General features: G+C 40.3%; 1 protein-coding gene across 1 annotated transcript in view; it reads left to right on the forward strand.

The window, feature by feature from the left end:
- Nucleotides 1-12,242, forward strand: part of kank4 (KN motif and ankyrin repeat domains 4) — an 82,676-nt gene extending 70,434 nt beyond the window's left edge. Inside the window, exons 4-10 of the mRNA XM_083940486.1 lie at nucleotides 1,919-2,012; nucleotides 4,674-4,940; nucleotides 7,069-7,153; nucleotides 7,484-7,703; nucleotides 7,902-8,044; nucleotides 8,674-8,874; nucleotides 11,876-12,242. Coding sequence (XP_083796612.1) covers nucleotides 1,919-2,012; nucleotides 4,674-4,940; nucleotides 7,069-7,153; nucleotides 7,484-7,703; nucleotides 7,902-8,044; nucleotides 8,674-8,874; nucleotides 11,876-11,995 — 1,130 coding nt within the window. The 3' untranslated portion in view covers nucleotides 11,996-12,242. The remainder of the gene's footprint in view (nucleotides 1-1,918; nucleotides 2,013-4,673; nucleotides 4,941-7,068; nucleotides 7,154-7,483; nucleotides 7,704-7,901; nucleotides 8,045-8,673; nucleotides 8,875-11,875) is intronic.
- Nucleotides 12,243-13,180: the final 938 nt, after the last annotated feature.

Here is a 13,180-nt window from a genome sequence, read left to right on the forward strand (position 1 = left end):
TACTCACACACAAACTCATACAGAGAAATGCGCACATATGCATACAAGCACTAACTTACAGTACACAGTATACAGTCAAATGGACACTCGAGCACACACACTCACACAAATCAAACGAACAATGCCTTTCTTCCTTCCCTCGATGTCTCACTGTTCTGTTTCTGGCCCAGGAGCTGGAGTACAGAATAACTGTGATATCACTATATATTTTATCTTGAAAGTTCATTTTAAGTTCAGTGTTGGGTGAATAGGAGTGGTATTAAGTGATACGTGTGTGTGTGTGTATGTGTGTGTGTGCGCGTCCGTGCGTGCGTGCGTGTGTGTGTGTGTGTGTGTGCATGCCTGTGCTTTGTGATGTGATTGACACTGTTTCTTTGTGGTTGCTCTGTACATCTTTGACATCTGATATTTCCTTTTTTTTTTAAATTACATCTGTGTTTTACTTACAAATCTTGGAAACAGAAACTACAACTGCTGCATTGAGAACCCGCACTCATCCCTGTCATTAGAGACTCAAGTTGAGCCTAAGAGATTTGTATGGCCAAGTGAAATATCTCAGTGTCCCTGACCCAATACAGGAAGGTTACATTAAACCATTATTTTATTTATTAAGAGACAGTAAGGGGATATATTAAAATGCCATATATGCTCTTAACTTCTCTCTCTGCTGTTATGAGAAATAGTTGATCAAAAAGCATTCTTCTTCTTAGATGGTGGTCGCCAGATCTTTTCCGCTGGTGGTTTTTGGCTCAAAGCCACATCCTTATGTCAACTGCACCATGTCTTGCTGTCAGGCGCAACTAAGACATCCATACCGGGCTTAGAGCCAAGGGGAGTCAGCAAAAGGGCCCATGCAGCATCAATTATAGGGTTGTTACATACATAAGTAAGCCTGACAATGTCAAGGTTGTATGTTGTCAATCATTACAGCCTATAATCTTGACCTGTGTTTAGTATATTGCCCTGGAAATACTTTGGGAGGTCCTGAACGTTTGTAGAGCCAAAATAACCACAATAGCAATTTTCAAAATGTCTCACTTGCGTAATCCTTAAAGAACTTAATGAGCTCACACTGGCAATCTTTGCTAGGTACTCCTATAAAGAAAAGTTATTTTTCCTGACAATGTGCTCACTCACATTGGCTTTATCGTTGTCTTTGTATGGATTAACAGATGGGGCCCTAGCTTCCCCTTTCTCTGCCAACAGAGGGATTCCACACTATTTTATGAGCTATATTTGCTTGTAATTGAATTCAAAAGTATTTTCAATATCATCCAGGCTCAAAATGTTACACATACATTCACACACTGCATGTTTCAGGGTGTACTTCTGGGTGTCAGGTAGATATAGACTTGCACAACAAAATAAAGCCAACATGTGCAAACCTTTATTGTCATTATTGTGGTCCCATGAGCTACCAATATCAGTTTGATGTATTGTTTTCACTCAGCCTTTAGACTTACCGCCTGATGTAACTCAGTTACTAAGTTGTTGGAGAAAAAAAGACTTCAGAAATCATTCATCCTTCTTTGTTTGAAATATAAATACTTTTTTATTAAAGGAAAATATTACAGTATATATGACTCTCGCATGGACTAAAATTAATTTAGGTAATATGTTGCAACAGTGCTACCAAATCATGCATCTAGCAATGGCTCAAGGTGTAATGATGCAGTTTTATAGTTGTGTAAACCCTTTTGTTAAGGGATGGCAGATCTTAAATGTTTATCTGAGCCACTGACTGTGTTTTTGTATTTAGGTATGGAAACATATGAGAACACACACACACACACACACACACACACACCCACACACACACACACACACACACACACATTCCAAAAATGCCTAATTAATTTTTCCAACCCTCCCTTTTCTCTTCCATTTCTCTTCCTCCCTCTGCCCTCCTCTTGACCAGGTCTTAAATCTATTATGAAGAAAAATGGTGTTGCTGACAAGCAGGGGAACAAGGGAGCCAAGAAAAACCTGAAGTTTGTTGGGGTGAATGGAGGGTAAAATCTTCTCTTTAATCAGCGTCCAATCTCTCTATTTGATGACTATCTTTGTGTGGGCTGCAGTGTGTTTTCTTTGTGCATTTTTATTAGTGTCCATGTTAGGTTTTTGTTACTCTTCAGGGAAATTATCACTCATCCTTTGTGGACATTGTTGCAGAATAACTGAATGTTATGTTCCATTTTATTTATATGATTTAATTTAGATGTACTGGTCCTGTAGAAAGAGAAAAAAAAACATAATACAGTATATTAATGTATACAGTATAATGAGCAAACATGCTCAAATCTATTGCCCATGAAGGCCAAATTTGGAGAATTTTATTATAGTTCATCATGAAGAATTTCAGTCAGATAAATATATGTTCATCCTTAAAATGTTTTAATCCATGGACAGCAGTTGGATTTTCAACAAGCAATGGTATCCCTAGTCTGTCTTACCACCTGCCTCAAGAACATTTGTACAAGTAGGTTGTAAGCCAATTTGTTGGAGTTTGACCACAGCGAGTTTCACACATCTGCTTCCTGCTGTAAGTCGTCAAGGCTCACTTGAAGACACACTGCCCTGAATATGACCTCACTGCTGCTACTAGGAGTGTGAATGCATGTGCATATGAATATGTGTTGTACATTATGTGATGTGTGTGCATATTTTTGTCCGTATTGATGATACCTCAGTGCTTTGTCCAAGTGTGCTTATGTCAGCGTTTGCTGATGCTGGATGCAGTGTGTGCGTGTGTGTGTGTGTGTGTGTGTGTGTGTGTGTGTGTGTGTGTGTGTGTTTGTGTTTGTGTGTTTGTGTGTGATGCGCACATAAAAGCTGATGAATTTTAAGTAAGCAGATGGTAGTGGTCGGAAGAACAAAGGTGTGTCTCAAAGAAGGGGGTTCTTCTTTGTGGATGCTGTGATTAAAGTTAGTTGTCTGGTGTTACAGTTATAACATGAAGCTCCTGTATACACACAAGTACACACACGTTAGCTTGGGATGCTTCCCATATCTTTAACCATGACTGCTAATCTAAACCCTTAACCCAAACGTGTAACCAAGTCTCGTCCTAAAAAAGGATTTGGTTAACCTGATTGGGACCAGATTTTGACTTCAGATGGGAAGTGGGTTCCCACAATGCAACTGTGCTGACAGACTTTTATCTATACACACATTCATAGTATTTACCTCAGTAGTACACACAACGCAGTGATCCACTTCTCTGTAAAAGCAGCAGCACCCAAGACATTTGGATGATTACTGGTTATTTTTTATCAGACTTGGTCCCATTTTGTGTTAAAATCCCACAGATGGCAAAACCATCTTGTGACCATGCACATCTCTAATGATCCATTTGCTTCTCGTTATCTCCATACAATATTTCTATTATTCCTCATCACTTGTTTCATATCTATGATGCCTCGCATATCATGAAATGGCTGCCATTAGGAGACTTGTTTTATTCCTGCATTCCTGCTGTTACATTCCTGCGCTTCTCTGTTTTATGGCCCGCTCACCTTACCTACGTTTTGTCAGAGCTTTGGTGAAGTCTATTTCTGCCTCCCTGTTTTAGACTGATCTGCAAACATAGCCATTCTCCTGAACAAATAATGAGTCATTTGTGGATATGCCTCTTATATAACCCTTAATAAGTTATATAAGATGGTCCTCATCTACTTTGTTTCATCTGAGTTTGTAACCCCTGCTCTTGACAGTAGATATTTCTCCATTGCTAGGTACAGATACAGACATACATTTCAGACAACAATATTTTCTCTGGCCATCTTTAGTCTTCTGACCACACCAGGAAGTGGGCTGCTGTTTGTATTTCTTCTCTTTGGATGGTCCAACCTATCTTTGCTCTCCCTTGAGCTCCTCTGGAATCTAGGGAATGCTGTGGCCCTGAACGCCTCTTGTGGTGTGTGTGTGTGTGTGTGTGTGTGTGTGTGTGTGTGTGTGTGTGTGTGTGTGTGTGTGTGTGTGTGTGTCTACCAATAAGCCTGAATTCAATATAAGGCTTATCTGATCATCAGCCTCACAGAGGTTCCCTCATGATACACCTCAGTGATCAGACACAGACACACACAAGCACACTACACCAACCTCCACAGCTCTAAATATATCATCAGCCTTTCCTCATTGAACAAGGTTGGGTTTTGTCCAGTGTTGCATATGTGAGTGTGCAAACATACCTATGGATTTTCATGTATATGTTTAACTGTGTGAAGGATGTTTTGGATATGTGGGTCAAGGTTGTATAAGACAAGCATCTTTTTCACATCATGCTTGAGGTCTACAGTTCAATGACCTGTTAGTATTTAGCTAGCCTTGGCCTGTGTTGACTTAACGGCTTTAATTTTAGTTTTACCTGCTTAGGTGTCTCATTGATGTGGCTGCTTCTGTATTTTTCTCATTTCTGTACACACATAACTTTTATTGATGAATCATGAGTTCAGTGTTCCAAAGCCCATGATGGAAAAAAAACATTTAATGTCCTGCATAATTAAAAAAAATGATATGCTAGAAAGTATTTTCTCACTTTTTCGGTCATCTATAGGCATTCAACACAGGATAGAGAACGCACAAGCTTTATCATAGACGGTATAAAGTAGATGATTTAGGTAGTTATGCTGTAAAAATTGTGCACATGTCCAATTCTGTGTGTCCACCTCCAGCTATGAGTCGACATCCAGCGAAGAGTCCAGTGGAGATGAGAAGTCCAAAGTGGAAGAAGAGGAAGACAGCTCAGAACCAGAGGTAGAGAAGGAAAAGGAGACAGAGCCTCAGTCAGCAGAGAAGCCTGTGGAGGGAGAGGAGACCCAGGAGAAGGATGCAGAGAAGGGTGCTGAGGGAGAAGGTGCTGCGACTGCAGAGAAGGAGGGTCAAAGAGACCTGCTGGATCCAGAAGGCAGCCAGGAGCTCCTGGAAGAACTGGCTGAAGGGTGCGACAGACAGTAAAGCTTCACTTATAGTTGTGACCATAGTAACGGAGGCTATGCATAATAAGATTTAATCAAATTTTTGTTTTCAATTACAATTATGATTATGAAAACTATTGTGTAGCCTTCTGTTTTACAATGATGCTCAATTTGTCTTATGTTATGAATCAAGCAAACCTGCACTTTTGCACATTTTCGCTGAGTTACTGGCTGGAATATGTTGAAAACCAAATGTTGAATATATGTTAAGTAAAAAGAGCTATCAATTTGTCAATCCTTTCTGTATCTGGGCTATGTTGAGTCAAATTAAGCTTCAGGTTCCACTCCACATGAGTTTTCAATAGGTTGTATTGTATTTTGCACTACAACATACACAATTTATTTTTGTGAGTTTTATATATGTAATATATGTTTTTTCAGTAGGTTGTGGAAGTGCACTTGTGCCCAACATAGTTAATCTTATTTATTTTTATATAAATTAAATATAATTCATATATACGCCAGTATTTATAGTTTTTTAAAACATGTTGTACATTTGTTTTTGCTATTTAACTATATTTAAAGTTCAAGATAATCCACTTTTAAAAAGAAAGCAATAAATGCATGATGTTTCTAAAGTTAATCATGTTAATATTTGTGATCTTAATATTGACCAAAATAACTGTGATTATGATTACGGTACCTTATGAGCTGAGATTGGTCAATATAGGCTGATAAGGATGTTGTTGAAAGTGAAGACTACTTGAGGCAAGTTTAAAAAAAGCCCCGCTCAGGCATGTTTTTTTTTTTAAATCTTTGTACAGTAACACAAAGCAACACAATCTGAACTGCAAGACTTCTGCTCACTGTGACCTACGCTCTTCATCACAGTGAATGAAAGAAAACAAACACAGCAACTGCACAGTTTCAGTAATGAAACTTGGTTGATCTTCCCACTGTAGCTTAAATGATTAAATTCATGAGGAATGTAAACACAGGTAATGTAGTGAATTTAATTAAAGCACAATGCAGCCATAGAGATGACACTGTGACGTCTGTCGGGTAAGCACAAGTGAGTGCTTTGTTTTGTGTCCAGCTACAGCCTACATACTTTAGACTGAGACAGGTGCTGAATGACGCTTCAATATACAGTGGGACACACACACACTCACATAGAGAAATCCAATTAAAACCCATCCATACACCTAATTTCACTTTTGTACAACCCTGCTTACCTTTTAATAGCTTTTACAGACTCACTGCCATACTCACACTCTATAAGCCTCTGTTTCATACACATACACACACTTAATGTACACCTCTTTCTACATACATAAGCTTCACACGAGCACACACAGATTGTTCCTATACACAGAATAAGCTGCTCTGACTCTAATCGAGGTCTCAGACACAAACACAGACACATTTTATTCCCTACAGTGCCAGAGGTCTGACAGAAAAAAAATAACCGGTTGTGTTGTCCCCCTTGTCACTGACTGATCACAGATCTGTCTCAGGTATGTGGACAGGGCTGAGGGCCTGAGGGGCCCCTTCTACCACACCTGGGAGAAGGCAGGACTTATATTAACTCATCACTCAGCACTTGTCTGATAATTTCCTACGCGTGTGTGCTAATACATGTGTGTGTGTTATGGCTGGAGTACAGCACACAGTGAGCATGAGATGAACTGTATGACAGATTAGCAGCATGAGCACCTGGTGGAGAGCACTGGGCAGTGAATCAGTGTAAACTTTTACGCTCAAGGTTTGCATATGTCTTCAATGAGTCAGACCGTTGACTGTGTGTGTGTGTGTGTGTGTGTGTGTGTACGCACGCTGCAGAGGCCCACAAGACATCTTTTATCTTTTGTTTTCATCCCAGACAGAATTTACACAAGAACCCAAGTAGCCGTCTCTCAGCCATATGTTATGCAGACTTAGACATAGGTTATGTGGTATTTCCACATGAAACCTGAAAAGGCAGTAAAAAAAAAGCAATGGATAGAGCAGATGTGGAGCATGCTGGGTTAAATTTGGATCTTTTTTTCACTTCCAAATACTCCTGGTCTGCTTGAAAGTTTTTCTTAACTAGGATGGGTTTAAAAAAAAAAAAAGACTGCTCCTTACGACGTTGTCTGATCTTTGTTTGCAGGGAGAACGTTGACCAGGGGTTTATAGATGCCTGCCTCTATGTAAAAGACCGCATGGAAGAGGTTTCATCCCCAGATAAAGAAATGGTAAGAATGTATTTAAAATTCAATTCTTCATAGTTGTAGAAAACGATTGTATGTACTTTATCAAAGAGTTAATGTTGATGGTTGTCGGTTAGTCAGTTTCTGAAACCATGATGAAAATGAGTTTTGTTTAGGGAAAATTATCCTTTGTTGATCCTCCGTTCACGCTCTTCTTCCGACCTCACTGACTGAAATAAAGTGGCTTAGAGTGCCGTTCCTCAGGCTGAAGATGCAAGCTTCTTAGCTGCACAAACAGTAAAATTGATGTTCAGGGAATCGTGAAAATGCCGCCACAGTTGGCTTTTTCATTTATATCTTTTCACTCCTTCCCAGCGTCAGGTCTTAGTTGTGCTCTACCAGGAGTGGTTCAAGATCTCCAGTCAGAAAGACTCGCAGGCTGATACCGTCAGGTTATACCTGCGACAAGTTGGTTTGACCACACCCACTCTCCTGCCGTACGTAGTTAACTTGACTGACGGCAATGGGAATATGGCCCTCCACTACAGTGTGTCGCATTCAAACTTCCCTGTGGTCAAACTGCTGCTGGATACTGGTGAGATGCAAACACACACACACACACACACACACACACACACACACACACACACACACACACACACAGCTGAATGAACCACATTAGAGCATAAATACAGAATTTTAACTGAAAAGAGTGGCTAGATAAGGTGGTTAAACCCTGTACAATTTTGCATGCTATCTTTGACTTAGTAAAACACTGTGTTTGTGTGTTCAGGTCTATGTGAGACAGACAATGTGAACAAGGCAGGCTACACTCCAGTGATGCTCGCTGCACTGACGGCTGCTGAGAGCGCTGATGACCTGGAGGTGGCACAACAACTGTTGAGACTGGGTGACGTCAATGCCTGCTCCAGACAGGTAATATATATGCCTGCACTGACTCATCGGGGTCCTCTTAATTTACTGAATATCGAAGGATTTGCTGGCGATGTGATGTGTTGTTGTTGCACAGGAAGTTGTATTTCAGGCATGGGGATTTAATCAATCCTCTGGGGAAATCAGTGCATGTTAGGATATTGTTAAAAGTGGGTCACTTTACAGGAATACACCAGTAACATCAGCTAGTTTTTCCCGACAGAAAGGCCATCCAGAGTGCAATCCAAAGTAAATTTATAGATAGGAGGGAATAGCATGTTAAAGAAGTCAAGGGACCCCTCAAATGTACCGTTTACATATTCATCAACACAGTATAAGGTCTCAATCTTCAGGCAGGACGTTGAAAATGAACTTCTGTGAGACTTTGTGAGGGTTTTAACCTGTGTTCCGAAATATAGTCCAGATATAATGGTTTAACTTCAAATCATTATACTCTGCTCCCCTCTTTTACACATTTTAATTTGCCACTTTCACTGAAAGTACGTTCCCTTCGTCTTCCTCCATTTCCTCCCTCATTCCCCAACCCTGCATCTCTTAATCTCTTTATCTCCCCCTCATACCTTCCCTCTCACCGTTTAATTCTAATTCTCTGTATCTTCCTCTTTCCCTAGGCGGGCCAAACGGCACTCATGCTTGCGGTGAGCCATGGCCGCGTTGCCATGGTGAAGCTGCTCCTGAGCTGCGGTACGGATGTAAATGCCCAGGACAGGGAGGGCTCCACGGCCCTGATGTGTGCCAGCGAACATGGACACACAAACATCGTTGGTATGCTGCTGGAGACGGGTCGCTGTGACCTCAGCCTCATAGATAAGGTATACTCTTATACTGAAAGGTTGAAATCACTCTGTCAACTGGACAGAATTGTTTCACCTCTCACCCAAGACGGTTTAGAAGGTGTCAGAGCTGAGATGCCTTCTCAATGTGTCGCTGACATACAAGACCTCTTTGAGATCTTGTTTGGATTGTCCACACTCTCTGTGTACATTTTTATTTATTCTTGTAACGGGACATAAATTGAGGCATTTGTTGTTTATGCACTTCACTGGCAACCACTGATGTTGAAGCCTGCAGTCCCGCTGATGAACGGTTGCCTTAGTGTGTTGCCAAGTTTGAAATATCACACTTTTATATAAATAGCAGAATGCAGCTCAACACAGACCGAAAAATACTGACAGACCTGTTTTAAACGCTACATATATAAAATAAAGAGACAAATAAAGGTGTTCACTGACTTGGATGAAGCATGTATTTATATGTGGAGCAAATGGCAAGAAAGTGATCCCTACTGAGGGGAAGCTCAAAGTGGAATTCATTTCAACAGCGAATCATTTGCAGCTTGCACTGCATAAATGGTCACACAGCTCCTAATGCCTGGCTCACACACAGACATACTGTATATACTGAGTATTTCACTGCCCAGTAAGGGTATCAAGCTTACAGTGGCTGGTGTCTGACCCATGCATAGTATTGATTGATTCTTCAACCTAGTAACTTATTGATTTATCTAGATTTCCCCCCCATCTTCAGCCCAAAAAAGGCCATATTACGACTGGTGCTTTGCACTTACTCCTTGCAGTCCTGTGACTTTGTGTTTAAATCCACAAAATTCCCTTTTCCTGAGTAGTCCTACTAAGCTGTTTACATGGCTAATGAAAATCAATATTCCACTAATATTCCCGTTTACATGCAGTTGTGGAAAATAGGATTTTTTGGAATTTTTTCTCTGGTGGTGTACTTGTTCGGCCACCCCTCTTTCATTCCCTCAACCACCTTCTTAAAACGGGTGGCATTGTGATGTTTGCGAATATCCAAAAACCTGTTGGTATCCAAGTATTTCATAATGTTTAAAAGTAGGCGCTCCTCCGTCGAAACAGAAATGGTGGCTTTTTTCTGGCCATTCATCAGCCTTGCAGCCTTGCAAACTGTTGTCTAATTGGTTTGTGTACAACAACCATAGCAACACAAAGAGCTGACTGTAAACCGTAAACTGTCACAAACTGTGGTAAAAACCCCTTTTGAGATGAATATTCTGAATGCACTGTTCAAAGAATGCTTCTGAATAATATATCGGCATATCCCACATGTCTTAATCGTAAAAGGGCATTTTCCGTAATATCCTAATGGAATCGGCTGTTTGCATGATCTGTATCCAATAAACAACAATATCTGAATATTGTCATATTCAGAATAATACTGGGATATAAGTGTGCATGCAAACATAGTCACTGTTGCAACACTGCTGCTACTGCTCATAGCATTTCATAAGCCCCACCTCCACACTTGCATCCAACTGTGGGCTTTAAAAGGATGCAAGTATTGTCACTCCTTATTCAACACTTACAACATTACTATAACTGTAGTGACTAATTGGCCCAATTTGGATAGTTACAGTGGTGTGTTAAACATTAAGATTGTGTCCTTGACGCGCATACCTTGAGTTGTCTGTTTATTGCTTGCTTCTTAGGACCTCTGCTTCTTGTTGAGGTGTTAGTAATTGTGCAAATAACTTAACTTTTGTTTTCCTTCATTGTGTTAATCATTCACACTCTGCTTTTGAATTAAATTAAATTTGTGAATGCATGCGGTAAGAACTGTTTTTCTCTCTGCAACTTCAACAAACACGCTCCCACCACACACCTGTGCCATTTATCACTAAATTAGGTGACGTGACCCGTCACCATTAACCATGTGCCTCTGGTAGAATATTTGCCATGTGACTCCATGACAACAGACTATATTTAGTGCCAGTGGGTGACAAACATCTCGAAACTGAGGAAATCATCAGGTATAGCAAACAACTTTATATTACATGCAAGTAAGACAAACGGTGTGTTTAACGCAAAGTCTAATCCGTATCATTCACACCGTTTTAAAACATCTGTGTTCCCATGAGACGAGAGGTCTCTCTCTCAGTGTGCAGCCCTGTCTGTTCTAGTTTGATGTAATGTCTTTGATTAGAAGAAGAAATAGAAAACACCAGGAAACACTGGGAGAATGATGCAGGAAATTACATACGGCATTATAGAGCACTGCCACTGCTGTGTCTTCATTGACGTCTCAGTGTCAAGAACACCATCGCAAACTATAAAGAGATGGATTAAGCATTCTCATGTTTTGTTAATTGTTAATAGAGCATGACTTGTTCCAGAAGTGGTGAGTATGATGGGTTTTATGCAAGGCAGCTACAAAAATCTGAGCTGCTGATGAATACAGAACTCTACAACAAAACCACAAACATTTGTTTGTTTTTTATCAATAAGAGCAATGAGCAATGCAAAATCCTCCACTGTTGCTCCATAATAGCATAAGAAGCACATTTTCTGTTGCAGTATTCAGAGCAAGGATTAAATGTTTTCACATTAAAGTGTCAAACATGTTCTAACTGGTGTTTGTGTCTTGCATGCTTTTGGACATTTCCTCCCCATTTCCCTTTCATTACATCCTACAAAACCTCCTCAGGCTTATTATTTAACCCTGCCTTATTACGGAGGCAATTTCTGCACGATGCAAGGAAGCTTATCAGCCGAAATTATTCTAATCTTTGTTTCACTCATTTTGATGTGTAATTTAGGAAGAAAATGATTAGATCAGATTTACAGGAACGTGACAAATCATAATCTCATCTGGCATTTCAAGAAGAGAAAAATGCTCAAAACCTATTTCCAGATGCTGAACCCAGCTCTTTCATTGCTGTTTACAGCTTAGTAGCATTGCCTGCATCAAGACAGCTAGAGAAAGAGAAACACAACACTGCCACTGTCAGGACAGGACGAGTCACTGCAGCAGTAACATGTGCTCTCTGTTTTTCCATAGAATGGACAGACAGCACTGTCGGTGGCAGAGGGAGCATCCCACCAAGAGATAATTGAGCTTCTGAAGACCCACGCTGCGCCCGGAGCCTCTGAGCCCTCTTCTACCACAGATCTCCTCTGAGCCAGGCTAACCCTGTTTACTTCCAAATCACTTTAGTTTGCCGACCTCCGACCTTACAATTTTCAAGAACCTCTGCCCACCAACAAAGAGGGAAAAGGTCAAATTAAAGATATGGCACACTATATGAGACTCTGTATACCCAGTGGAATAACTGGATAAGCTCTGTTTACCGTGGAACTACATATAACCCTCTGAGACTGGAGAGTCCAGGATGTACGCCCACATTTTTCTTCCGCATCCCGCCAACATGCCCTGTGGGTGTTTATGGATATGCTGCATCAACCACTCAGTGGACAGACAACTATCAGGGCCCGTTCAAATTGACGATAAAGATGTCGCCAATGGCGACGAGTGTGATTGACAGGATATTACATAGGGGAGAGGGTGGGAATATAAAGAGAGTGCAGGGACGGATGTACTAGCGAGTGGATGAAGAGACTCTGACGAACTGCTGCTTATCATCATCAACTAGCTCTTCAAGCAAAATACTAAGCACATGATCTACCTATCCAATATACTAAATACAACATTGTTCTATTTTTTTCCTTCATGACATTGACATCATTCTCTCATATTTGGACATAAGCCATTATTGAGAACATAGTATATATAGAATGTTATTCTAATAGATTATAATCATAAACAAACACATAAACTGTATTTTCTACTGCACTTTTTTTTATTGTGTTTGTGTACAGTAAATAGTCGGCTCTAATATTGGTGTCCAAGAAACTATATATCTCCAAAAGCGTGACTTATAATAGGATAAAATGTCTGGTGAAATTTCCAATCGTTCAGTGGATATTTGACAATATTTAATGTATTGTTTTTGCCATAGTAATGATGTTTGTCACATACGGGACGTGGGTGATCGTCAGCTGTGAATTATGGAAAAACAAATGGTTTAGCTGGGGATGAAATGTTCCTGATTAAAGAAAGACAAAAGTCTTCTAATAAGAAGATTGTACTGTTCAGAATGTGCTGCATGCCAATACACAGTTACTCCCCCTACTGACTGTCTTATAGTACTAAACAACAGTATGTTGTAGTACTGTCTGTTCTCATGATCAACGTCGCTCTCTTTCTTCGTCCCTAAGTTCAAATATAAAGTATGTCTTGTTCACCTGCTTGTTTCAAATCAAATCCTGTATGCAACTGCTACAAAATGCACAATGAATGTCAGGC

This window comes from Echiichthys vipera (genome assembly GCF_963691815.1).
Source record: "Echiichthys vipera genome assembly, chromosome: 3".
Lineage (NCBI taxonomy): Eukaryota > Metazoa > Chordata > Actinopteri > Perciformes > Trachinidae > Echiichthys > Echiichthys vipera.